Consider the following 25,220-nt stretch of genomic DNA (forward strand, 5'->3'; position numbering starts at 1 on the left):
AGCTTAAGTACTTCATATATAATAATATATTTGGACTCTGGGAGAAAATGAATTTTGTGCTAAAATGTTTACTATGACTATCAAAATCAAACATCAGTTAAATTTTGTGCAGTAAAACCACCATTTTAATAAGTGTGATGATCTTATGTAGATTATCTATTATTAGCACTTTTTTTTTAAAGATTTTATTTATTTATTTGACAGAGAGAGACACAGCAAGAGAGGGAACACAAGCAGGGGAGTGGGAGGTACAGAAGCAGGGAGAAGCTGACTTGCTGCTAAGCAGGGAGCCTGATGCAGGGCTCTATCCCAGGACCCTGGGATCATGACGTGAGCTGAAGGCAGACGATTGAGCCACCCAGGCACCCCTATTAATAGCACTTTTATGTGAAAACATTTTTTATGTGAGAACGCTAAACTCATACTAGGGTTTGGCTGTTGAAATGAGTGTACTGTCTAGGGAGATTGATGGGGTAGAACATATGTGTTAAGTGCCCTTGGTATGAAGAATACTGCTCTGTCCCACTTGTCACTTGTTTGGCGTAGGTGTAGAGAACACAGGACAGATAGATAAATTTTAATTGAGAGCAGATCTGCCTTTTTTGTTGTCATTACTGCCTCAAGAAAAGTTACATTTTTTATTCAGAACTTTGCCGAGTTAACTAAGTGGAGAAAAATGCAGCATATTCTTGGGTCTGTGGGTCTGTCTTGCAGGTGGCCGATTTCTTACTGCAGAGAGCTGAACAGCTATTCTATTCCTTTCTTGGGAGCAGATGTGTCTGTTGTGAGGCGAACTCAGCGTTACTTGCTCGAGAATTTAGAGCAATCACCTGTAAGTGCATGCGATTTAATTTTTAATGAAGAGTATACTGTTCATTATTGTTCCTGTAGTTGTTTAATGTAGGATTTTTATGTTTACAAAGCAAAAAAAAAAAGCAGGCTAAATAATGCAGGATTCAGTTTCTGGAAGGGTAAGAATCAGTAGTATAAAGCATTTTGCATTTTATGGGGCTAGAGATAGCCTCCCCCATAATATTCACATCTGGTCAGCTGCATACCTTGTTAGTGAAATGGAACAGAAGCAAATTTAGTCCAGGGAATGCTGGTGTCATAAACACCCAGCAACCCCTCCTGCGAGTTTTAGCTGGTAGGGAACTCTGTTGCTTGTGAGATGTCTGGGTTCGCCTCTCCTTGCAACCTCCGACCTCTGGAGTAACATCTTATTCCTTTTGGTGTGGGAAATAATTGCTCCCACTTCTTTTTTTTTTTTTTTAAAGATTTTATTTATTTATTTGAGAGAGAGAATGAGAGACAGAGAGCATGAGAGGGAGGAGGGTGAGAAGGAGAAGCAGACTCTCTGCTGAGCAGGGAGCCCGATGTGGGACTTGATCCCGGGACTCCAGGATCATGACCTGAGCCGAAGGCAGTCGCTTAACCAACTGAGCCACCCAGGCGCCCTAATTGCTCCCACTTCTGAGACTTGAAGAGGAAACTGTGTTCCTCAAAAAGTTGAAAATAGAGCTACCCTACGACCCAGCAATTGCACTACTAGGTATTTACCCCAAAGATACAAATATAATGATCTGAAGGGGCACCTGCACCCCACTGTTTACAGCAGCAATGTCCACAATAGCTAAACTATGGAAAAAGCCCAGATGTCCATCAGCAGATGAGTGGTTAAAGAAGATGTGGTAAATATGTACAGTGGAGTATTACACAGCCATCAAAAAGAATGAAATCTTGCCATTTGCAACAACATGGATGAAACTAGAGGGTGTTATGCTGAGCGAAATAAATCATTCAGAGAAAGACAGCTATCATATGATCTCACTCATATGTGGAAACAAAACAGAGGATCATAGGGGAAGAGAAGAAAAATTAAAACAAGGCAAAATCAGAGAGGGAGATAAACCACAAGAGACTTCATCATAGTAAACAAACTGAGGGTTGCTGGAGGGGTGGGGGTGGGGGGATAGGGTAACTGGGTGATGGGCATTAGTGAGGGTATGTGTTATATGAGCCCTGGGTGTTATATAAGGTGATGAATCACCTCTACTTCTGAAACTAATAATACATTGTATGTTAATTAATTGAATTTAAATTTAAAAAATGAAGAAAAAGAAAGAAAGCAGGACCAAAGCTAAAGCATGCCACAGGGGGGGAAAAAGAGGAAACTGTATCTCAATTTAAAAGATCATTTTCTCATAGAAGAGGTTGTAAGTAGAATCTGTATCTTACAATGTGTAATTACTAAATTTAGGTACATTCTTGTGGGCTTTTTATGTATGGATCATGGGGACTTTTGTGTTCAGGTCAAGGAAGCTAATTACCATTTGCAACAATTTCTTTAAAAAATAGGCTCCCAGTGTCTGGTTTCTGAACAAGGTTTTAGAATATAACGTTCATAAAGTGGAAACTGCTTTTGCGCACTGTTTATGACCACAGAGGAAGTTCTAAATAGCTAACATTCTTGTATTACGTAGTCTACAGAAGTAGGGAGTAACATTCTGACTTTACGTCCTCATCTAGGTCCAGTACGCCGCTTATATGACGGTGGGAGGCATCACCTCTGTTATTAAGCTGATGTTTGCGGGACTTTTCTTTTTATTCTTTGTGAAGTTTGGCATTGGAAGGCAGCTTCTCATAAAAGTAAGTGGTATTTTTATGAAAATAGGTCTTTAGAAGTATTTTCCATGAGGTTTTAAAAATATCACTGAGGGTTTTTTTATTTTTTCTTTTAGTTCCCATGGCTCTTCTCCTTTGGTTATTTTTCAAAACAAGGTCCAACACAAAAACAGGTAACCCTTTCTTTTGTATACAGCTCTTAAATAATTTTCTTTATTTTGTTTTTACTTTTCCTCAGTGCATTTACTAGAACAGGTAAAACTTGATGGAGCACTTACTATGTTTCAGATGTGCTTTTATGTTCTTTATGTAAATTAGGTGACTCTGTCTTTTCCCAACACCCTTAACTTAGACATTCTCTCCACTTGACCAGTGAGGAGCCTGAGGCACAGAGGCTAAGTAACTTGCCCAGGGTCCTACAGCGAGTAAATAGCTGGGGAGAGAGCCCAGTCATCTGGCGCTGAAGTTTTATTCTCCTTACTTCCTAGACATCTCAGAAACATTTAGTCTTCATTTTTCTCCTCCGCACCCCCTCCTTCCCAGCACTTCCTTTCCCCTTCCACACACGCCGGCGCCTCCTTCCTGCCGCGTGGTTCACAAACCCCGAGTCAGGCCCAGGCCTGGGTCATGAGCTCCGCCCGCTTGCATGGGGCACCACCCGGGAGGCCCCCTCACCGACCATGAGCTTCCCCTCTCACTGGAACTTGAGCAGCATTTGCTGATCCGGTTCCTTTTAATGAGCCATCTGTCCATCTCCTCTCACGGGCTTTCCTCACGATCTAAACCCCTCCCCCCCCCGCAGTTTCAACTCCTGCTTCACTGATGGGAGTTGAGAACGTGGGTTGTGCACCCCGCGGAGTCCTGCTGTCCGACTGCTCTCATCTCCACCTTCTCCGCTTCTCAGGGAAGGATTCTGTACAAGACAAATCCCGCCACCTGTGCTCTTTAAAAATCAAGCACTTCTTGTGTGGCCGGCGCAGAGCTAAGTGCTTTACGTCGCATTTAGTCCTCCCATGATCATGTAGGTAAAGGTATTAGCCACTTTTTCCACCTGAGGAGGTCATCAGAGCAGGTATTAACCTGCCCAAGTTCATGTGGCTAGAATGCGGTGGACCCAAGAACCACACCGGCCTGAGCCTTAACCTTTACTGCGGACTTCCTTGTGGTCTCCCCTGCCGTGCTCCTGCCGCCTCTCCCCGTCCTGTGCACACGCGGTCTCCCCTGCCGTGTTCCTCCCGCCTCTCCCCGTCCTGTGAACACGCGATCTCCCCTGCCGTGCTCCTCCCGCCTCTCCCCGTCCTGTGCACACGCGGTCTCCCCTGCCGTGCTCCTCCCGCCTCTCCCCGTCCTGTGCACACGCGGTCTCCCCTGCCGTGCTCCTCCCGCCTCTCCCCGTCCTGTGCACACGCGGTCTCCCCTGCCGTGCTCCTCCCGCCTCTCCCCGTCCTGTGCACACGCGGTCTCCCCTGCCGTGCTCCTCCCGCCTCTCCCCGTCCTGTGCACACGCGGTCTCCCCTGCCGTGCTCCTGCCGCCTCTCCCCGTCCTGTGCACACACGGTCTCCCCTGCCGTGCTCCTCCCGCCTCTCCCCGTCCTGTGCACACGTGGTCTCCCCTGCCGTGCTCCTCCCGCCTCTCCCCGTCCTGTGCACACGCCAACCCAGAGAGGAGTCCTCGACCCTCCTTCACCCTGTGTTCCCCTCGCTAGAGTCGTTGGTCTGAATACTGCTAAGTGCTTTGAATGCTGTGAGTCCCTATTCAGTCTCTTATCTCTGACATAATTGTCCTTCTTGAAATACTCGCTCCCTTGGCTTCTGACACCATCACTCTTCCGAGTGTCCGCTCTGTTCCTCTCTTCCTCTGCCGTCCCTGCGCTTGTGAGGGTCCGCTTCCCTCCCACTGTCCCCAGGCGATCTCGGCCGTGTTCTCAGCAGACCCGCTTAGATCTGCCGATTACCTGTCCTGTTTTCCTGGACGTCTTGACCTGGATGTCCCTCGGTTACTTGAAATTGCACATGTCATGATCTGAACTTCTTTCCCCCAAACACTCCTCTTCCTTTGTTTTCCATCTCTGTTGGTGGCACTGTCATCTGCCCAGTCATGAACGTAGGCATCATTCTAGATTTTTCTCCAAACCCATCATACCCACCTTAGCCGAGGCTCTTGCCCCGCTCCTCCTTTTCTTTTCCCTCTCTTCCCGAAATTGTGGTAAAATGCACATAACATAAAATGTACCATCTTAACCATTTTTAAGTGTTTGGTGGTATCAATACCATATTGTTATTCAAAACATTCGTTTTATACGAATTCACGTTGGTCTGCAGCACATTTGTGCATCCATCCCCACCACCCACCTCCAGGTCTTTTTCCTTTCACAAAACTGAACCTCTGTCCCCATTAAACAATAACTCGCCTTTCCCCTCTTCCCCCTGCCCCTGGTCACCATCGTTCTCTCTGTCTCTGTGAATGTGTCCACTCTGGGTGCCTCGTACAAGTGGTCAGGCAGTATTTGTCCTTCTGTGACTGGCTTATGTCACTGAGCACGATGTCTTCAAGGTTCCTCCGTGTTGTAGCAGGTGTCGGATTTCATGCCTTTTTAAGGCTGAATAGTAGTTCCTTTTCACACACTTATACACACACACACCACACACGCACAGACACCCCCCCACACACACACACCCCATTCATACATCCCCCATCTCCATCCATCCATCCATTCTTGGGTTACTTCTACCTTTCGGCTATTTTGAATAGTGCTGCTGTGAACATGGGTGCAAATACATCTTCAGGATCCTCCTTTGAATTCTTTGGGATAAATATCCTGAAGTGCAATTGCTGGATCCTGTGGGAACTCTGTTTGTAATTTTTTGAGGAGCCACCAGACTCTTCCACGGCTCCCTGCCATGTTATTTTCCCACCAGCAGTGCATGAGTGTGCTCATTGCTCCATATCCTTGCCAATACTTGTTTCCCAGGCCTTTTTTAAGGTTTATTTTTTAGTAATCTCTATACCCAGGGTGGGGCTCAAATCCATGACCCCGAGATCAAGAGTCACATGCTCCACCAACGGAGTCAGCCAGCTGCACCCTGTTATTTTTTTATAGTAGTTCTTCTCACAGGTGTGAAGTGATATCTCCTTGTGGTTTTGATCTGCACTTTTCAGCGATTCGTGGTGTGGAGCATCTTTTCCTGTGCTTATTGGCCATTTGTAGGTCTTCTTTGGAGAATGTCTATTCAAGTCCTTTGCCCATTTTTGAATTGGTTGTTTGTGTTTTTCTTGTTGAGTTTTAGGGGTTGTCTGTATATGGATATTAATCCCTTATCAGGTATGTGATTTGCAAATATTTCTTCCCACTGCTGTCCAAGATGGAAGACAGATCTGACCTGGTCGTCATCTTCATAACCTGGTTCCCTGACGTACTGCATGGGCAGTGATTCTTACCTGGGAGATTATGTACCAGAATGCCCCAGGAAGCTTTTCCACATACACGTCCCGACCTTGAGTCTGGACATTCTGATGCAGTAGGTGTGGAGTAGGGCCTGGAAGTACAGAGCCGTGGTTCTCAACTTTGACAAAGAGCCTAAAACTGATGACCAGGGATTTGAGTGTGGATTGGTCTGGAATGTGGCTTGAATATTGGGCTTTCTTTAAAAACCGGTCATGTTAATATGCTGCCAATGCTGTGATCCCTAGTGTGGAGGTGGGCAGGCTCCAAGTCCGGTTTGGGTGATTTTGATTCACACCCCGAGAGTCCCACTGGCTGGAAGTCTATCTCCAGAGGAGCGAAGGCCTTCATGATCTAGTCCTGGGTGGCAGATAGGTTTCAGTTTTCATGCCAACTCTGATTAGTTGGTAGTAGCGTAGAGACCGTGTTGAAAATTATTCTAGGGACACCTGCGTGGCTCAGTCAGTTAAGCGTCTGCCTTTGGCTCGGGTCATGATTCCAGGATCCTGGGATTGAGTCCTACATCGGGCTCCCTACTTGGTGGGATACCTGCTTCTCTCCCTCTCCCTCTGCCACATTTTGTGCACGCTCGCTCTCTTTCTCTCTCTTTCACTCAAATAAATAAAATCTTAAAAAAAAAAAAAGACATTTGTTCTAAAGCTGAATATGTGCCCAGCCTGAGAGGGTTGTGCTCAGCTAGCCCATGTGCCTCAGGGAGGCGGGGTGGGGACAAGTGCGTCTGACCCTGTTTGCACCTTTTATACGCAAGTGCCACCCTGTTCCCTGGTCCACCGTGATACTGCATCCCTTCTTGCCTTTCCACAATGGTTTGTCCTTTCTGGTGCCTACCCCACTTTTCTGTGTAGTATACTTCCATTAGAGTGTGTGTGTGTACACATTTTAAAACCCTGCCCCGTCCTACAGAACAGATTTAATAATACCCTCCTTTGAACTAGTCTGGCATCTTTTAATTCATGTCTCACATTGTTATTAGATCTACGTGTGTATATTTACACACATACATATATTTGTATCCCCCACTAAGCTGTCAGCTCCAGAAAAGACAGGAACCGTATTTTAGTGTTATCTCATTAATAACATTTTTTTTTTTAACCACAACTGAATTCTTCATTATCTTATTTCTGAATTTAGTGATTGTGAAAGATGCTCGGATAAGTCTTCTAGAATTGAATGTTTTGAATCAGGTTTTTATATCTCCAAGTGGAGCAATTCTGTCTGGCCTGTGTTTCCATTACTTGTTGGCTAGTTTGGTGTCTCCTCAAACAGGTACCTGAAACCAGATTACCACATTCTGCTGCCACCACCATCCTAGCTTTTCCTCTGAAACTGCTGTTTTCAAGGTGCTGTCTGTGTGGAATCCCCAGGTTAAGGACCGTCTGTCCCGCACCACCTCCCTCCCCCAGCACCAACCAGGCGTCAAAACTTGCATCTTCCAAGAATTGATTTTTGCCCCATGCTTAAAGGATGATAGGGTGTTCTGGCAGAATAATGGTGTTCTCATCTACTGAAAATGTCTCATATTAAGTAGAGTAGTAGGTTTTACCATGTTCAGGGAGGAAATGACATATTTATTAAATAAGGCCTCTGCTTGCTTCTCAGATTGATGCCTCATCATTTACATTGACGTTCTTTGGTCAAGGATACAGCCAAGGCTTTAGTCCTGAGAAGAACAAACCAAACATGAGAATTTGTACTCAGGTGAAAGGACCAGGTATTTCACATATGACTTAAGATTGCTGGGGAGTTTTTCATTGTCTTAAGGTATAAAGCAGTATTGCGAGGTTTTTTCCTAAAGCTTCATTGTTTTAGAAATAAACTTGCACAAATTATTTAATAATATAAATTATTCTGTTGAAGGATTGAAATTGTTATAATCTAATTTTATTATTATATCCACCCCCCTGGTTTTGTTTTTTAGGATAATTTAGTAATTCTGAGTAGCATGTTTTAATATTAATAAGAAAAGGGGCTGGTTGACATTTATTTTATTCCCATACTCAAGGGTCACTTTAAAGCGGTGAAGTTATAACAAAGCTGTGGGCCAAGTGAACACGCTGACATTGTTTGTAAAATGTGTGTGCCTGTGCGTATTTTTCTGGAGAGGGTACAGGCTTTTGATAGGTGGTTGAAAGGATCTGTCACCCAAAAAAGTTCAAGAACTTTTGGTATGAATTTTACAGAACTCTATAGAGTCCTACTTGTGAATCTAGTATAATTACCAATTTAATTACCAACACCTCTGATAGATCAGGGGGTATGTTTTGCAGTTTCAATCAAGCCAGATGGCAAAGATATCTTTGTATCTTGCCTTCTTTTCAGATTCCCACCAGGCTTTTTAAGATAAATTCACCATATTTTTATTATTTGGCAGACTTGTAAACACTAAAGTTCCACTTGCTTATAGACTTCTTTTAAAGCTACTTCTTAAAGTTAGATTTCTTTTAAAGTTACTCAGTTTTTTTCTTAAAGAAATTGAATCTTTTTTTTTTAAGTGGAGCCTGGTGTGTGAATAGAGAAACAAGGAACAAGGGTCATTGGCTTCAGTTGTTGGCCAGAGGCAGTGCAGAGGGCACAAGCCACGGACCCGCGGCAGCTCCATGTGCTCCCAGCTCAGCCGCTGCCTGACTTTGAGTCTGTGCCTCAGTGTCCTCCCCTGTAAAATGGGGATTAAAAAATAGGACTAACTTGATGTCATTGCTGGGAGAATTAAATGAGGTTAATAAAATTAAAGCACTTACTAACAGATCCTAACTTAGTAAGTACTATATGAATATTAATTATTAGTTTTAAGTGAACAGAATATTTATTGAGCAAATTCTATAGACCTGGAGTTAGATATCAAATCAACCCTTTGGTTTTTGGGTGTTGTCGAATGCATACTTCATTAATAGTTTTCTTTGATCACCTGTCTTCTACAGAGGCTGGCTATGTGGCCACCTCCATAGCCATGGTCCAGGCAGCCATGACTCTTCTAAATGATATCTCTGATCTTCCGAAGACGTGAGTCTGGTTTTCTTCTAATTCGAAGATGTCGTTTTCATCTATATTTTAGCTTATTTTGATTCAGTTTTCAGACATTGGGTCTGCACATAAGCAATTACAGTACCTCTGATCCAAAGATAAAGGTAAATTAAAATTGTGAGGAGGGCAGTTTCTTACTGGCCTCTGAGAACAGTGCACAGATAAATGAGAGGAGACAGAGGAGTTTGAGAGTTATGTAGGCTGACTTTCATTCCTTGTAAAAATAGCACAGGGCCGGAATCAGCCACTCAGAAAAGGCCCTGTTGTTAAAAAGTATTATCAGGAGCCTCTAGTCAGTAATGATGACACCCAGCCAGGAGTGGGAAGCTGTGATACCAAGTGTGAACTGATGCATGGCATCTCGGCTAGAGGATTATCCAGTGGCCTGAGTTATTGGAGCATTTAGCTGTTACTGTAAAAGTAGGCCAACTTTACAGATGAGTCCTAGGCCTGCAGGCTTAGAAACCAATAAATGTAGACATGACCTGAAACAATATTAAGTAACAAATATAAAAATGGTATAAAGTGAAGCATAATTAAAGTTTTCCAAATAATTCTACAGTTGACCCCCTGCATAGTTGAAAACCCATGTGTAACGTTTAACTCCACCCACATTTAAATAGCTTACTGTTGACATATATATATTATATATTATATTCTTATAATAAAGTAAGCTAGAGAAAAAAATGTTAAATCATAAGAGAAAATACATTTATAGTACTGTAAAAAAATCACATAAGTGGACCCATGCAGTTCAAACCCATGTTGTTTGAGTCAACTGTATACCCTTTGAAAGTATTTAACAAATGTTAGTCATTAGATTTAAAGAAACTGTTTTCATCCACTTTGTCTTATTTATGCTTTCATATAATTTATTGCCTAAATTTATTTCACTCAGGTTTTGTCCTCCTGAGTCTGAGGACTGCCTCTACCGACAGCAGCAGTTCCGTAGGTTGATGACCCTTAGTCGAACACTCAGCAGTCCACGGAGACAGTCTCACTGGGAGCTGAGCCCTTCTAGATGGGTTTACTGGGTGGTAGTTTCTTCCTGGCTTATAGCTCCTTTGCTCATTTGGCTTATTTTAAGAAAGGAACCCAAAGTAGTCCGTGATGGAATGATGGTTTTCATGAGTTCTCTGCATGGCTTGATGGCTAGGCCTCCAGCGAATCACACTCCCAGAGGAGAGGGCTGGAGCTTGCTTTGTGCAGGGTTTGACCTTGTTCTCATCTTACAGGGGCGGGGTCTTCACCCCTGGAGCAGCCTTCTCCAGAACAAAGTTGATTGACAGACTCAACCAACGCGGCATTGAATTTAGTGTGATTAGCAGCTCTGAAGTCTAACCAGTTGAAGAATTACCTGAAGGCATAAAATGCATGAATTAACGGCTTTTTTTAATTTGAAATTTGAAATTCTTCTATATCCTGTCTGACTATATCTAAAATATGTACACATTAAAAGCAGGAAATTGTACTAGCTTATCCTAAATTTCAAATCTTAGCTGATTTTGTGATTTTATTGCTTGTGAGAGAGAACTGATCTTTGACTCTTTCATTGAAGAATTCATGGTCAATTTTTAAACATGAGCTGGCAGATCAGAGGCTGGGGTGGGGGTCTCCCTCTGTGCTGCTGACAGGCCTCAGATGAGGTGCTCAGGCTGGTGGTCACGGGAGGCGGTAACTGCCACTCTCCTTTTGCCATAGTGTTGAACGGGACCTCACCCTTCTAAGTTTCTCTATATACTCTTCGGGCCTTTGCCAAATGAAACTGCATTTTTTGCTATTTTAGCCTAGTTTTTCACCCACAGACACTGATTTTTTGACTATTACCTAAGTTGAATAATAAAGGGTTGTCACTTGGAACAGTGGTTTTGTGTTTGGGCCTGCGTAGGTATTTGAGTTGGGGTCTGGCCCGGGTATTGCTAGAATTGGGCCTATCATTTCTTTTCTCCGGTTCTGTACCTGCGATTGGTTTTAAAGAGCTAGGTGGCCAGTTTCTATTGATTTTCACTGCCTGGCCAGAATTTTTCTCTATTTTTTGTATTTTAACTAGGTTTTCCACTGAAGCCCTAAAATAAGGCAAAGGACTTTTCCTTTTGTAATAAGCATATAATAAACACATACATAGTCTTCTGTGCCATTCATTACATAAAGAGGACGGCCACTGCCTTTATGAAATTTCTACTCTTCACTGAGAAGCGTGACGTAGATAGAAACCTTATTCATGTGGAGGGACCCTTCTGTGCTGCCTGTACTGAGGGGGGATCTAACTTGAAGAGGGAGGTTCGTGGTGGTGGTGGTGTTGGGGTCTCGTCCATCCTCTGCCCGGCCAGGTTGGGAACTAGGCTCAGCTGTGCCCTCACTGGTGGGCCCTTAGAAAAGTTCTTATCCTCTTTAAAATCAGGAAGGTGTATGGGAGCAGCAGATCTCACGACTAGCCACATGGCAGAATCCTAATGCAACAGTGGGCTCCCCGGTGGGCCCTCGCGGCCTGCAAGAATCAGTGGATTAGATGTGCATTTGGGAGCCACTGGGTGAAGCTGCATGCTGTCAGTGTTCTTTGCAGCTTGGCAATGTGTGCCGTGTCCGGCTCTAAAGTGTGTGTATACGACCTGTGTACAAGTGTGTCTCATCCAGATTTTCGTTGTAACCCCCAAGGCTCCTCTAGTTGGAAGTACATTCCTTCTGCAGTTATTTCTGCAAATTGTTAGAGAACTTTGAGGCTCAGTCCAAGGGGTAGAAGCCTTTCCTGCTTCCTGGGGCCTCACTGCTGGTCTGCCTCACTGACAGGCTCTCAGGGACTCCATGTGGCTTTGCAGACCCCGGGCCCCTGCCGTCCCCATGCGAAGCTCCACACTCGGGCTGCAAGCTTTCAGGTTATTTTTTAGTTGATGTGTGTCCTAGTCCCAAACCTGAGCTGCAGGGAAAACCCAAGCCTCCCTGATAAGCCCTTGGGACCTGTTATTAAGCAGAAATCACCAGATTCCCCGGCTTCCTAGGGAGACTCCTTTTGGAAGCCCTCGCTAGCCTGTCCTGCCAGTGGAGTTTCGGTGTCCTGTTTGATCTCCCTAACTTTACTCTTTAGGGAGCAAGGACTGGGCTTGTTGCCTCTGTTTCCTCCTTCCTGGTTTCTTATGCAAATCAGCCCAGCGGCGCGCCCCCCCCCCCCACCTCCCCCGGGGGGCAGTTCTGCCACAGGAACACCACCTCCTGAGTCAGCCCACCGCTCACTCACAGAGACCTGGACAGGCCTTGTTCATTTATCCTTTCAAGCCTCAACATGGAGGTAACTGTGCCAAACTCATGGGACTGTAACAAAGGACCCATGAGCTGCCATGTTGTGCTCATGGAGCCTCGGTAGTAGTACTCCTGCCGTCTCTATCGGGGGCTCCCTGCAGCCTTTGCCAGAGCGCCCTGTGCTCGGTGCTCGTCGGCCCTTGGTGGAGCCCGGGCAGGCAGCCCTGTGTGGAACCAAGATCACCTGGGCCTGACTGACCCCCGCAGACCAGCAGACCGTACTCTGCTGTGCGCGGGACAGTTTGCAGATAAACTTGCGGAGACAGAATATCAACTCTGTCCCTGAGCAAGGATACAAAATGAGGGGCTTGAAATAACCATTTGTCTCCAAGTCTGACCCCAAGAAATGTATCAAAACAGCTTTATTTGAACTTTCAAACTGTTTACTGTAAAGATACCGATGCTTCTCAATTGCTTCAGTGTGCCAGGCACTGTTCTAAGTGCTTTATATTCCTTTATATACTTTTAAAAGATTTTATTTATTTGAGAGAGAGAGAGCATGAGCAGGGGAAGGGCAGAGGGAGAGGGAGAAGCAGGCCTTACCCCGAGCAGGGAGCCCGATGTGGGGCTCAATCCCAGGACCCTGAGATCATGACCTGAGCCGAAGGCAGACGCTTAACCAACTGAGCCACCCAGGCACCCTTGTATTTCTTTATGTTCGTTAACCATCTGCAATTAGTACTGTTGTCATTCCCCTATAAGGAACCAGAGGCTTAAGTTGGCGAGGGGAAGGCACTTGCCTCAAACTGCAGTTGGGAAGTGACCAATTAAACAGGATTTAGCCCGAGACAGTCCAGTCCCAGCTCACCTTCACCCTGGATGTGGATTCATTTTTACATGATTTGAAATCAAACTGAAGGACAGAAACAGTACGAGAAATGGGTTGGGTACATTGAGTGCACAGTTCAGCTGAGAGCCAAGTTCATCAAACTCGGGGGCTGCACAAGCCAGCTTCTCCCGCAGCTCAGGTGTTTTCGGTCGGTGAGCCCACACTATCCAGGATGCAGCAAACACGCTCTCTTCTCTTTCACTATACGAGCAACATCACTTTTCAGTCTCCACAAGCTGGATTCAAGCAGCTCCCCAAAGTCTTTTAACCTCTGTGACTGTTGGTGTACAAACGGTCGAAGCAATCCATCGTCTTCCTGAAAATAAAGGGGAAAAAGGACAGTTGCCTCATGTGATTAGAGTGAAAACGTGTGCGGGTGTGAGTGGGGTGCCCAGGAAGTTCTCCCGGCGCTGCGGCTGAGAGCTGCTGGTGGAGGTGGTGAGTCACCCGGGGGCGCACTCAGCCTCTGGAAGGTGCTGCTAATAGGGAGACATGTGGAACTGATGCAAGTTTCTCAGGTTGGAATGATCTACATTCCTCCAATACTGGAGAAGTTCTGAGGTCTGCCAAGGTCCCTGTGGGGCTGGGGGTTCTCCCATGGGTGGAGGAGGGTGGGCTGCCGTGTCCCCCCCGCCCAGGGAAGCAGGTGCCCGAGAAGAGGCTGCCGGGGTGCGGGCGGGCTGGAGGGTGGCAGTGCTGAGATGGGAGGGGGCAGCGGGCGCCCAGCCCGTCCCCGCGGGGCCTTTCGGTTTCTGCCTTCAGGATCACTCATGAAATGGATGCTCAGGTAACTTAGCCATTTTCTCCAATGTGTTTTCTGACCAACTCATTCTCTTAAAGGTATTTGTTTATATATTCTGAATACTGTTTGATGAGAAATAATACAAACGGGCTATGGCCTATTTTTAGCTTTTCACCTAAAAGCTTTTCTTTCTTTCTTTTGTGAGATAAACACACAGACAAGTACCTGTAATGTGTTAGAGTGAATTCACCTGCTCCAGAAAGAGCTCTGCCTCTTGAGCCCCTCCTGGTCGCACCCCCTACCCCGCCCCCAGGCACAACTGCTAGCCTGACTCGCCACCCGCAATGCAGCCCTAAACAGTCTATTTTGCCTGTTTCTTGATCATTTATGGAATCCTACTGGGTGGTACCTTTCGTGACTTGCAGGTCAGCATGCTTGGGGCTGAAACTCCCCGTGTTGCATGAGGCCAGAGTTTGCTTTCACAGCAGGATGGAGTTCCATGGTATGGAGGGTGTGGTACCTGTCTTCGCTGGGTGTGCATTGGGGCGTTTCCAGTTTGGGGCTACTTTGGGGGTGATGGTAAGAACAGCCAGTGTGCGTAGGTGTGGGCGTCTGCAGAGTTTTGCAGCCGGTTCCTCATTGAACCACAGACCAGGAAATGATCTGCGTGACTGTTTTCTCAATTCTCTCAAGAATGGTGCGTAACGAGTACCATTCTGGACGCGAAGGAGAGAAATGAATTCATTCCATACATTGAATGCCTCGTGAGATCGTTCTCAAACTTCAGTTTAAGGCAGAGTCACCTGGCGGGCTGGTGAAAGCACAGACTCCCGGGCTGCACATCAGGGGTCTGGTTTAGGAGGGCTGGCAGGGGCCCTGGGTTTGTATTTCTGAGACCCTGATGGTTCTGGATCTGTTGGCCAGGGACCACACTTTGAGAACCTCTGCTTCAGGGCACTGGGGCTGAATCCTCTGCAGGACCAGCGGACTCTGGAGGAGAGTGGCAGGCTTCTGGGGTAGGTGCTCATTCAACTTTTATAGGATAAATGGCAAAAAAGTGTTTTAAGTGGTCGTTCCGATTACCATTCTTTCCAGACCATTGCCACAACTCGGGGTTTTGAGACTTATAAATTTTGCCAGTACGATTGGGTTTATGATACTGTTTCATTGTGGTTTCAGGTAGTGTTTTCCAAACTTCTAATGACGTTAAGCACTTTTCCATATATTTATAGGCTTTTTTGTTTCTTTTGTGAAGTTCCTGTTTCGGTTTTTTGATCACTTTGTTGTTGTTTCTGCTGGGCTGTTTCTCTTTTTGATTTGTGTAGTTCCCTACTTTGGATATTAGTTAGCTGTATGTTAAATGTGTTGTAAATAACCCTTCCGAACTTCTTTTGGCTTTATTTGGGTATCTGGGCCAAAGTTTACCATTTTAATGTAGGTGCGTCCATCAGTGTTTTTCTTGACAGCCGGCTGCCTTCCTGTCCTGTCCCACTGTGAGCTCATGGGCCTGTCCAGGCTCTTTCCTTCCATGGTTGGGTCCTTGGTTGTCAACTGAAAGTGATTTCTGGGTATCGTCTTAGGTGAGACTCCAGTTTCGTCTTTCCTTTTGTGTATGTATTCTAGCACCATTTGTTGAAAAATCCATCCTCACCACGTCCACTGCGGTTCCTCATCAGTCACGTATCAAGTCTCTAGTCCTGAGTGAATCTATTTCTGGGCCTTCTGCCCTTTTCCTTTGGTTACTTTATGTGTATCGGGCCGATGTGTTACCGTCTGCTACAGTAGCATTAAAACAGACCTTGGTGTTAGGTGGCCAGTCTTCCCATGCTGTTTTGGGGTCTTGGTCTTGGCCGTTCTTTGCTTTTGCGATTCTATCTAAATTACAGAATCATCTTGTCAGACCCCATTCCATTTGATTGGGATTATACGGAATCTCAGGGAGATGTGACAGATTTGCAAGAGCAAATCTTCCCAACCATGCAGACATGGCATATTTCGTCCTTATTTAGATCTTCCTTAACATCTCTCAAGCGAGTTTTAAAATGCTCTCCATAGAAGTCCATAGTTTTATGGGCTTTTAAAACATAGTTTTATGTTAGTTGTAGGCCTGAGTACTTTATATATTTGACACAATTATAATGGCACCTCTTATACAAGGCAGTTCTGTTTGATGCTGTTATATTCAAATGCAGTTAATTTTTAAATACTAATTTTCTTACCAGCAACTTTGCAATTCTATTAGTTAATTTCTAGATTCTTCTGGATTTTTAATTTACATAAACATGTCATCTGGGAATAAAAACAGAGGCAACCCGGGGTAGTAGGAAGGAATACAGACTGTGGAGTGCCCCTTGCTGGGTTTGGAGGTTGGGCCTGCTACTTAACTAGTTGTTTATCCTCACACAAGTTACTTAACCCTTCTTGTGCCTGAGACCCCTGAACTGTAAAAGAAGGCTAATCCGAGTTCCTACTGCACCAAGTTGTTGTAGGATTGAGGTAGTAACTGTAAAGCACTTAGTAAATAATGTATAAAAATGTGCTATTGTTCCTATGACTTTTTTTCCCCTTTTCAATCTTTCTACCTTGTATTTCTTGGCTTGTGCCACTGGCTAGAGCCTCAGATACAGTGGGAAACAGAAGTAAAGTTTGCTAGCATCTCGGACTTCTTCCTGATGTAAAAGGGAGAGCATTCAGTGATTCGCCACTCAGCCTCATGCTTGCTCTGTGTTTAAGATGGCCTTCATCAGATTAAGGAATGCACATTTTATTCCTAATATGCTAAGAGTTTTTATCATGGTAAGATGCTGAATTTTATCATATGCTTTTTCTGAATCTATTGAGGTAATCATGATTTTTCTCCTAAAGTATTTTATTTGGTTTATAACAATAAACCCAATTTGCATTTCGGGGATACTCTGTTAATCACAAAGTCAATGAATGCCAATACCTGGAAGCAGCCAGATGTCCCACTGGGATAAAAGCAAGAGCAAAGATGGCTGCCCAAGAAAGCAGGGGACACATGGTTCAGGCCCCCAGCCCTGCTTTTGCTGAAACACACACACCCCTCCCCAAGCTCAAGCAATGCCGTTCCCTCAAATGCCTGAATTTAATGGAGAAAGATTGCTTTTGCTCCCGGGATTCTGGTTACTCACAGGAGGTTTGTAATGTCTCAGTCTGAGAAACTGTCCTCTTGCCACATTCAGGCTTTGGTAGAAGACCTTCAGAGCTTTGGCCAACTCTCTGTCAGAGCTGGCTTGCTGAGCGGACGTGTGATGAATCTCTCCCTCTGTGGGGAGTTGTGCTGGTGTCTGAGTGACCTTCCCACTATCTGAAGGCTTCTGTGCTGAGGTAGCGGGAAAAGATAATATTTATTTAATCATCTGTTCCTCCCAAGTATCTGTGTATTTACTTTGGTGGCATTCCACCAGCAGCGTTTATCAAACACCGACAGAGACACCTCCAGAGAAATCTTACCCGGCAGAAGGAAAAAAAAAATTCTGCATTTTTTTTAATGAAACAAGATCTAGGCCAACTCATTAAAAAGTAAATTTCTTAGAAATACAAACACACCTCTCAGATGTAGGAGTTTAGAAAGTAAACAACCAAGACTTGGGTTGCCTCTCACCTTGTTGAGCAGAACCAGCTTTCTCAAGTGAGTATTTGAGCAGCACATTTTCCTCTCTCAAGGCTCTGTTAACGTTTCTGAGCAGTTCCATCTCCTGTTCTAACTTGAGCAACTTCATATAAAGTTCTGATATCTGATTTGAGGTGGTCTACAAAAAACATGTCCGTTTAGCCTTTTGCTGGATTTTTTGCATACCCTTTGGGACTGGCAATTTTTACTACCAGGGGACAACTAGATGGGGGTGGGGGTTGGTGAGCAGGGTTTAAGCCCCTCAAACACAGGAATAAATCAAGAAAACACTTGTCAAGTGGAGGGAACACTGATGATCCCTAAGCGGCTGTCACCTGGGATTTCTTCATCATCTGCCATGTCTATTTGCCACATAAATGTGCACACCTGGCCTGTATCCATCACTGTGGAAATTTTCTTGGTGTCCACCATGATGTGGCCTTCACTTGTGACCATGGGGTCCGGCTGAGAGCAGCTCAGTTGGGCACAGCCTTCTGCAATGTGGGGGGGACACCATCAAAGAAAGAAACCTCTCTGCTGTCTGGCCCCAGTGTCGTGTGAAGAGATTTAAACAATATAATCCCCCATGGACTAGAGCCCAGGGACCCAGGAGAAGATGACTCTTGGCTGTTAAGACCCTGATTCCCTCCCTCCCTCCCTCGGCAGCCCTAGATACACTGACATGATATCCGATGGAAGAAGGCATCATGCCAAAGAGGAAGTAAACAGGGTACCTTGAAGACCCCATAAATCGACAATGAGAGCATTTGTTTGTAAATAATTCAGAAACTCCTGAGATGCATTTAAAGCTGTAAATTGGACAGTTTCTTCTATTTGGGGATTCACAATTTTCCATACAGGCTTGGTATAGAAAGTGCTTGAAAGATCATAAATTCTGTACCTGAGAAAAGAACAGAAAACATGATTTAAAACCAGAAGGGACACATTTACAAAGAAGAGGATCAGATGAGCCCAAGAACAATGGCCTGCATTGGTCAGTCAATACAGGGTGACCTGTAATTGCTTCTCGCGAGTGCTACCCCCAACGTCTCAGCTACTTACTGTGAGAAGCATCACTACATGGAGAGTATTACATGTCTCACAAAAAGGAAAATGAAATGAAAGGAAATGGATAAACACTTTGATAAATACTTTCTACATCAATCAAAAAGTGTTAATTTTCCATGTGGGGCGGTGGATTGGTTTTTGTCCTTCAAAACTTCCCTTTATCGCTTAAAATCTTTTTAGCCTAATTAAGCCTATCTGGTGCTTCCACCATATTGCAATACAGTCCTTTTGTTTCCAACTCAAAAAATCCCAAAACTATTCCATGTAGATAATACAGCTTTACTGGGTATTCTATCAGATAATTAAAATCTCTGCTGTTTCAGTCACTCTTCTCAGCATACACGGCTTACTGTCCAGCAACCTAGAAGTAGGTGGGGCTTCCATTAAACAGATGGGGAAATACTCATGTTGGGGTTGAGCAAGCAGAGAAACTTAAGAAAATTTCATGATACACTCATTTTTCAAACTTAAGGAAAAACTCCCTCCCACCGGGGCCCACAAGGGGGGATGGTGTGTGCACACAGCTCCATGGGGCAGGCTGGTACCCCATCTGAATGCCCCGCTCTGCGCCTTCCTTGAGCCACTTAATGCCAAGGCACCGCACGAGGCCAATCTGGAAATCCATCCTCTTGCCCAGCAACTCTGAAGGGTCAATAACCACATCCTCCTCACCACATGCTCTGCAAACAGAGAAGGAGAACATGGACCACAGGTGTTAGCCGGGGCCAAAGCAAGTTAGGATTTTGCCGTCAAAGAGGATCATTGAGACTCCTCAAGAGATGGCCAACTTTTCTGAAGAAAAGACAGGGGATGTTACCAGCTGTGGAGTTCATTCATTCAAGAGACATTCAAGGAGCTCACAACCTTCTCGAGGAGGAGACAGCGATATAACCGCTTCATGCGATAATTGAGCTAGCAGTGGAGACCTAGGTAGGTTCCCAGGGGTGAGAGGGGCTCCTACCCAGGGAGAGCCAGCTGGCTGCCCAGACACGGCCTCCTCAAGGTGCCATTTTCCTTGGTGAAATCTTCACAGTCCAGAGTCAATTCCAAGCCTACAAGTTTGCAAACCAATTTGGACCGCTTTCCAACAGGGGCTGTCTCTCACATCAACTTCCTTCAAGCTCACAAAGACCAAAGCCTAGAAACTAAAATGCTGCCTTACTAACTTGCCGTGAGAGATCAGCCATCCAGTAGCCCAGAAGCCCAAGGTGGCCCAGTGACCGGAAACTTTCATTGAGTCCAACAAAGACAGTGAGTTGATGGTCAGCTTGGTCCCTGGGTCACAGGACCTTGCAGTCCTCTTGCCCTCTTCCTGAGCCTGTTGCCTCTTCAGAAAGACAAAAAGGCTGCTGTGGGCACCCAAGGGGACTGAGCCCCCAGGCCAGAGCCCCTGCCTGCCTGCCTCTTTGCTTAGCATTGGTAAGAGACTTGGGCTTTTGTGAAAACTGCCTGAACTGCCTACAGCCTGAAGAGAGAACTGAGGAGACTCCCCAGAAGGAGGGTAAGAGGCAACACAACAGAGTTAAAGCAAAGCCCATCCCCACGGAAGGTCGGATAACCACCCAGAATGAGGCCAGGTCAGGGAACAAAGGGACCTCAGTCTCTACCTGGAGAAAAGGAACCAAAAAAAAAAAAAAAAAAAAAGATCAGAACCTATACCCAGGATGGAGAAGGGAGGAACTGGAAAACCAGCTTTCTGCTTCTGGCTCTAGGGCCTCCCCACCAGGCTCTGGAATAGTCTAGGTCAGCCGATTTGGCCGCCATGGCAAAAACCCAATTTGATGAGGCAAAATCATGACTAAATAAGCTCTGCTGGGCACCAAGCTGACCACCTGCTCTGGGAGAACGCAGGCACACTATGAGCTTTCTGCTGGGCAGACCCAGGGCCAGGCTAGGGGGAGAAGGAGACACCCACTGTCCTGCCGGGGAGCAGGGCGTCACGTGGATGTGCAGCACGGCCTCCTCTATTCCATCGCAGTTGAGGAACTCCACCTGGTCCTCAAGCTTCATGCAGTAGGCAAGTGGCTGGAGCCAGATGTGAGCTGAGCCCAGGTGGACGACCTCGACGGGATCCCAGAAAGGGTCATCTTCCTGAGCCACACGGCCATCTTCCCCCTCTAGAAAGCGCTGGTAAAGTTCCTCCATTAGGAATTTCCTATTGATAAACTTGGCTTTTGACCAGATCCACACCTGGAAATACAAAGGTGGGTCACCAGTGTATGACTTTACCTGCTCGTGGGTCGTTCCCCTGATTTTTCCCAGCATGCTCACTCAGGTGGACTGGGCTCGGGGTACTCAGGACCACACCACACTCTCATCAAACTTCGTCCACATTCATTCCTGACCCATCACTTCAGCATTCCTTGAGTTGCTGGAGCCTAACAGCTCAGAGGAGATGATGAAGGGTTTAGACAATGGGCCCTCCCAGGAGAAATGGAGGTTTGAGGCTTGTGGTCCACGGAATAATGGCCCTCCGAGATGTCTGTGTCCCAGTCTCTGGAACCTGCCCATATGTCCTCATGTGGCAAAGGAAAGTAAGGTTGCAGGTGGAATCAAGTTTGCTTATCAGCTGACCTTAAAATGGGGAGATTCACTTGGATTATCCATGTGAGCCCCATGTAATCACATGGACCTTAAGTGTGGAAGGAAGCAGAAGACACGGAGAGACGGTGGCTGAAGCCAGGTCAGGGAGATGCCATATGGCTGACTTTGGAGATGGATCATGATGGCCATGAGCCTGGGAATGTGGGGACCTCTAGGAGTTCGAAGAAACAAGGAAACTGAGTGCCCCGCAAGGCTCCAGAAAGCAAAACATCTCTGCCAGCCCCTTGCTTTTTGTGCAGGGAGGCCTGGGCTGGGCCTGCGGCTACAGAACTATAAGATGATAAACGTGTGAGCTCATGGCCCCGAGAAAGCCTGCCACTGTCTGTCCCCTCACTGGGTGAGGGACACGGCTGCTGAGAAAGAGGACAGAAGCATAAGCTGTGGGGGCGGTGGGGGGGCATGCAAGTGAAATGGAATGTTCTGGACTATAAATGTCACATCAGAAGTGGTTTCCAGGTAAACTAAGCACCTCCTCTGAGCAACTTGAAAACACAAGAAACTAATAGATACGTCATTCTGAGTGTTAATGTGTCTTCAAAAAAAAGAACATCCTCGAGACACTAAAAGACTCTTTTCTCATCTGCCTTGAGTACAGTGAGGCACAGCCCTGTCCTCCAAGTGTCCCTGCAAATGTGGCCACAGCAAACGCTATGCGGACAGAGCACAACACAAGTTCCAGAGTGTGGGGGCTTTTTCAAGACCCTTAGGCTAAGGAGCTAAGATCATGGGAACCCAGATCATCAGTCCGCTGCTTGCCTCCTTGCGGAGAGCAGACTGCGGGCCCTGTGACAGGTCAACGAGTCTCTGCGGGACCGGCGGGGGTGACCCTGGGCACAGACTCCCTGGCTGGAAGCTTTTGCACAGGAACTCCTGAAAAGTGAGTGTGGCTAGCCATTCCAGTGTAGATGACCTCCCTCTCCTCCCATGGCCCTGGCCAGCTCCTGAATTGTGTGGGATGTGTGACTTTGACGGTCACACAAGCAGCCCGTGGGTCCTGTCTCCTCCCAGTGGCATTCACGGTTCACAGTCTGAGGTGAACGTTTGCAAGACCAGCCACCAAAAATGTGCCGAGTGTGTCTCTCCACATTGCCGCTCTGCACCAGGCTGTTCTTCGAGCCTCCAGAACCAGACCCACAGAGCGTTCCCAGAATGACCAACCGCCAACATTTCAGGTGGGCTCCTGGGGAAGGAGTACCTTCTTTCGAGGAAAAGTCACTGATACTTTTAAAAAGGTGAAATGGACAGCCTTGAAGATGACAGATCAGTAAGATTAGCTTCTGAGAAGAAAGAAAAATAGAAACAAAATCTGTTAGCACCCAGCCCCTTACAAGGGAGCCCAGTGTGGTTTCTACAGAAGCCAGCCAATGCTCTCCCCTAGGACATGCTTAACCCTAAGATGCAAAAACACTGCTTTACCTTCTATTTCTGGCCAGGGCAGCCTGTGTGATTCAGGTAACCTTTCTGCTTTTAATAGAAGAGGCTGAATAAAGTGTTTTCAAATCATCTTAAACCATAATAAACAATAAGCCTTGGAACACAGAATCACATGAAAAACAGTTTTTAAAAACTAAAGATCTCCTTGAAACAAGGTCTGACAAGACAGCAGGAAACTGCCAACCCCAACTCAGGGGGCATGCCTGGCCCCAGAGAGGCATGTGGAACACTGGATCACCAAAGCTTCTCTGTCCTCATGGCACCTTCCAGAAAACACAAGAAACAAAAGCATAATCACACACACATTGAGGATTCAGCTCCGAAGGCCTCACAGAAGTCCAGGTTGACTCCCAGGGTGGGTGTCTCACAGCAAGACCTCTGAGAGCTGCCCTGGGGGTGTGTGGTGAGCTGGCATCAAGCCTGCTGCTCTGGACTGAATGTTGGGTCCCCCCAAATCCATACACTGGAACCTAACCCCCGATGTCATGGGATAAGGAAGCAGAGCCTATGCGAGGTGACCAGCTCATGAGGGTGGAGCCCTCATGAATGGAGTTAGCACCCTTATGAAGGCGGCCCCAGAGCCCTCCCAGGCCCCTAACACCATGCAAGGACCCAGCAAGAAGGTGTCCGCTCTGACCCGTGAAGCCGTCCCTCACCGGATAGCATATCTGCCCATGCCACGATTTTGGGCTTCCAGCCTCCAGAGCTGTGAGAGATAAAGGTTTGTTGCTCGAGCCTCCCCGGTGGTGGGGGACTTTGCTACAGTGACGTGAAGGGATGGGACACGTCTCCCCTCTCTCCTCACCCCAGATGATTCAGAGGAGGCCACTGTGAAGCTGGTCAGAGGAAGAGACAGAAAAGAACAGGAACATGTCTCAAGTTCGGGCTCGAGACTGGCCTGGCTCAGGTTTGCTCCCTGGGCCCTCCCAGCCTGGGGGCCCGTTAAACTCAAGCCATGACCTTGTGACCCCAGCACGTGGCAGAAAACACAGGCACAGGCCCCTGACTATCTTCCCCGTGTGTCGCATTTCACAGTTTTAAGAAGATTTTACACAGCGGGCTTGACCCAGAAGATTTTGACAACTTTGGGGGAATGAACAGAAGTGTGAAACCCAGAGAAGGAACAGCTCATTGCTTGGTAGAGGAGATCATCCAGTGACGGATGGTCCCCTTCGCCAGCGGCACGTTTGCCAACTCCGGCCATGGATTTGGGAGGGAGCAGCCCACCTGGAGGCCCCTGGAGAAGTCGGGGCTCGTCTCGGAAGACGGGCTAAGGAGTGTGTGTCGGACTGGAGCCAGAGGTCCGGGGGTTGCTCCGAAGGCAAAAATATGTAAGGGACACCAAAAGAGCATCCCAGTCTTTTCTGTTGGGCAGAGGGAAAGGCAAGGGGTTTTAGGACCCTCCTGCCAGTGAGCAAAGGCAAACATGGGAATGGATCAGCCATAGCCTTTTCTGGAATCTTAACAGGAGTGCAGATTTTCTCATTGCTCCAGACGGGCACATCTCTCTGTCTCTGTCTTGCTCGCACACAGACACCACCATCAGTTGGATAAACTCTCAGGCTCCCTTCTGGTACTCAAGCCTTTAAGTCATGTTAGAAATAGGGCACCTGGGTGCCTTCGGCTCAGGTCATGATCCTAGGGTCCTGGGATCGAGTCCCATATCGGGCTCCCTGCTCCGCAGGAAGCCTGCTTCTCCCTCTCCTGCTCATGCTCTTTCTCTCTCAAATAAATAAATAAAAATTGGAAAAAAAAATCAACAGAAAGTATCCAGTGCGGGTGATTGGGACCAATCCCAGAACTTGGTGCTGTGTGGGAGAGAGGCCCAGGAGGGAAACACAGAGGAGGGGTCTTCTGTTCCCAGAGTCCCAGCTCACACTCAGAACACATGGTATCCTTTCACTGGGTCTCCACAGGCTGTCGGGGAGAACTGACCTCTGTCCCTGGAAGAGTGCCTCAGAAACCCCGTCCCCAGAGGCGTCCTCACCTCATGAGTCCTTTGGTGGGTCACCTTCACCATGACCTCTTTCTGTAGGTCGTAGCCCCTAGAGTCTGACGACGCTAAATTCTTCACCTTCAGTTCCATTCTGAGTCCCTGGCAAGAGAAACACTTTGCCCTAAGTCACCCTGCATTTATCAGCCCTGTCTTTCCCTGTCTCTGACACTACCAAAGCGTGTAAGTCTCTTGCAAGTTTCCTGAGGATTGGGATCCTGTGTCCAGGGGGCCAAGCCCCGCTCAGGTCCTCTCTGTGGCCTAGAAGGCTTTGGGGTGCCGGGCTCAGAGAAACCCCGCTGGAGTGCAATCTGGGATGGGGTGGTTTGGCAGGCAAGCATTGGTCTGGGGTCCTGGGGTCTGGGGCCCTGGTGGCCATGGCGGCCTCAGTGGCCAGAGGTGGAAGGAATGGCGCTAGCGGCTGGGACTGGTCAGTTCTGGGTGTTGACCTGGGTTTTGTCACTGGCTCCCGGTGGGGTCCCGGGTCCTGACCTCTCCAGGCCCAATGTCCC

The 25,220-nt window shown here is 46.8% G+C and overlaps 2 protein-coding genes across 2 annotated transcripts in view; one reads left to right on the forward strand and one right to left on the reverse strand.

Annotated features, from left to right (window-relative positions):
- The window catches only part of SCCPDH (saccharopine dehydrogenase (putative)), a 38,607-nt gene extending 27,372 nt beyond the window's left edge, over positions 1 to 11,235 (forward strand). The window contains exons 7-12 of the mRNA XM_027613425.2: positions 715 to 832; positions 2,530 to 2,649; positions 2,742 to 2,798; positions 7,689 to 7,800; positions 9,008 to 9,089; positions 10,346 to 11,235. Coding sequence (XP_027469226.1) covers positions 715 to 832; positions 2,530 to 2,649; positions 2,742 to 2,798; positions 7,689 to 7,800; positions 9,008 to 9,089; positions 10,346 to 10,451 — 595 coding nt within the window. The 3' untranslated portion in view covers positions 10,452 to 11,235. The remainder of the gene's footprint in view (positions 1 to 714; positions 833 to 2,529; positions 2,650 to 2,741; positions 2,799 to 7,688; positions 7,801 to 9,007; positions 9,090 to 10,345) is intronic.
- A 1,700-nt stretch (positions 11,236 to 12,935) lies between these two features.
- The window catches only part of LOC113931939 (kinesin-like protein KIF28P), a 50,355-nt gene continuing 38,070 nt past the window's right edge, over positions 12,936 to 25,220 (reverse strand). The window contains exons 16-23 of the mRNA XM_027610194.1: positions 24,703 to 24,810; positions 20,593 to 20,867; positions 19,223 to 19,357; positions 18,344 to 18,510; positions 17,997 to 18,103; positions 17,601 to 17,748; positions 17,128 to 17,318; positions 12,936 to 13,549 (exon numbers count right to left, since the gene is read on the reverse strand). Coding sequence (XP_027465995.1) covers positions 13,397 to 13,549; positions 17,128 to 17,318; positions 17,601 to 17,748; positions 17,997 to 18,103; positions 18,344 to 18,510; positions 19,223 to 19,357; positions 20,593 to 20,867; positions 24,703 to 24,810 — 1,284 coding nt within the window. The 3' untranslated portion in view covers positions 12,936 to 13,396. The remainder of the gene's footprint in view (positions 13,550 to 17,127; positions 17,319 to 17,600; positions 17,749 to 17,996; positions 18,104 to 18,343; positions 18,511 to 19,222; positions 19,358 to 20,592; positions 20,868 to 24,702; positions 24,811 to 25,220) is intronic.

The sequence above is a fragment of the Zalophus californianus genome, chromosome 10, assembly GCF_009762305.2.
Source record: "Zalophus californianus isolate mZalCal1 chromosome 10, mZalCal1.pri.v2, whole genome shotgun sequence".
Classification (NCBI taxonomy): domain Eukaryota; kingdom Metazoa; phylum Chordata; class Mammalia; order Carnivora; family Otariidae; genus Zalophus; species Zalophus californianus.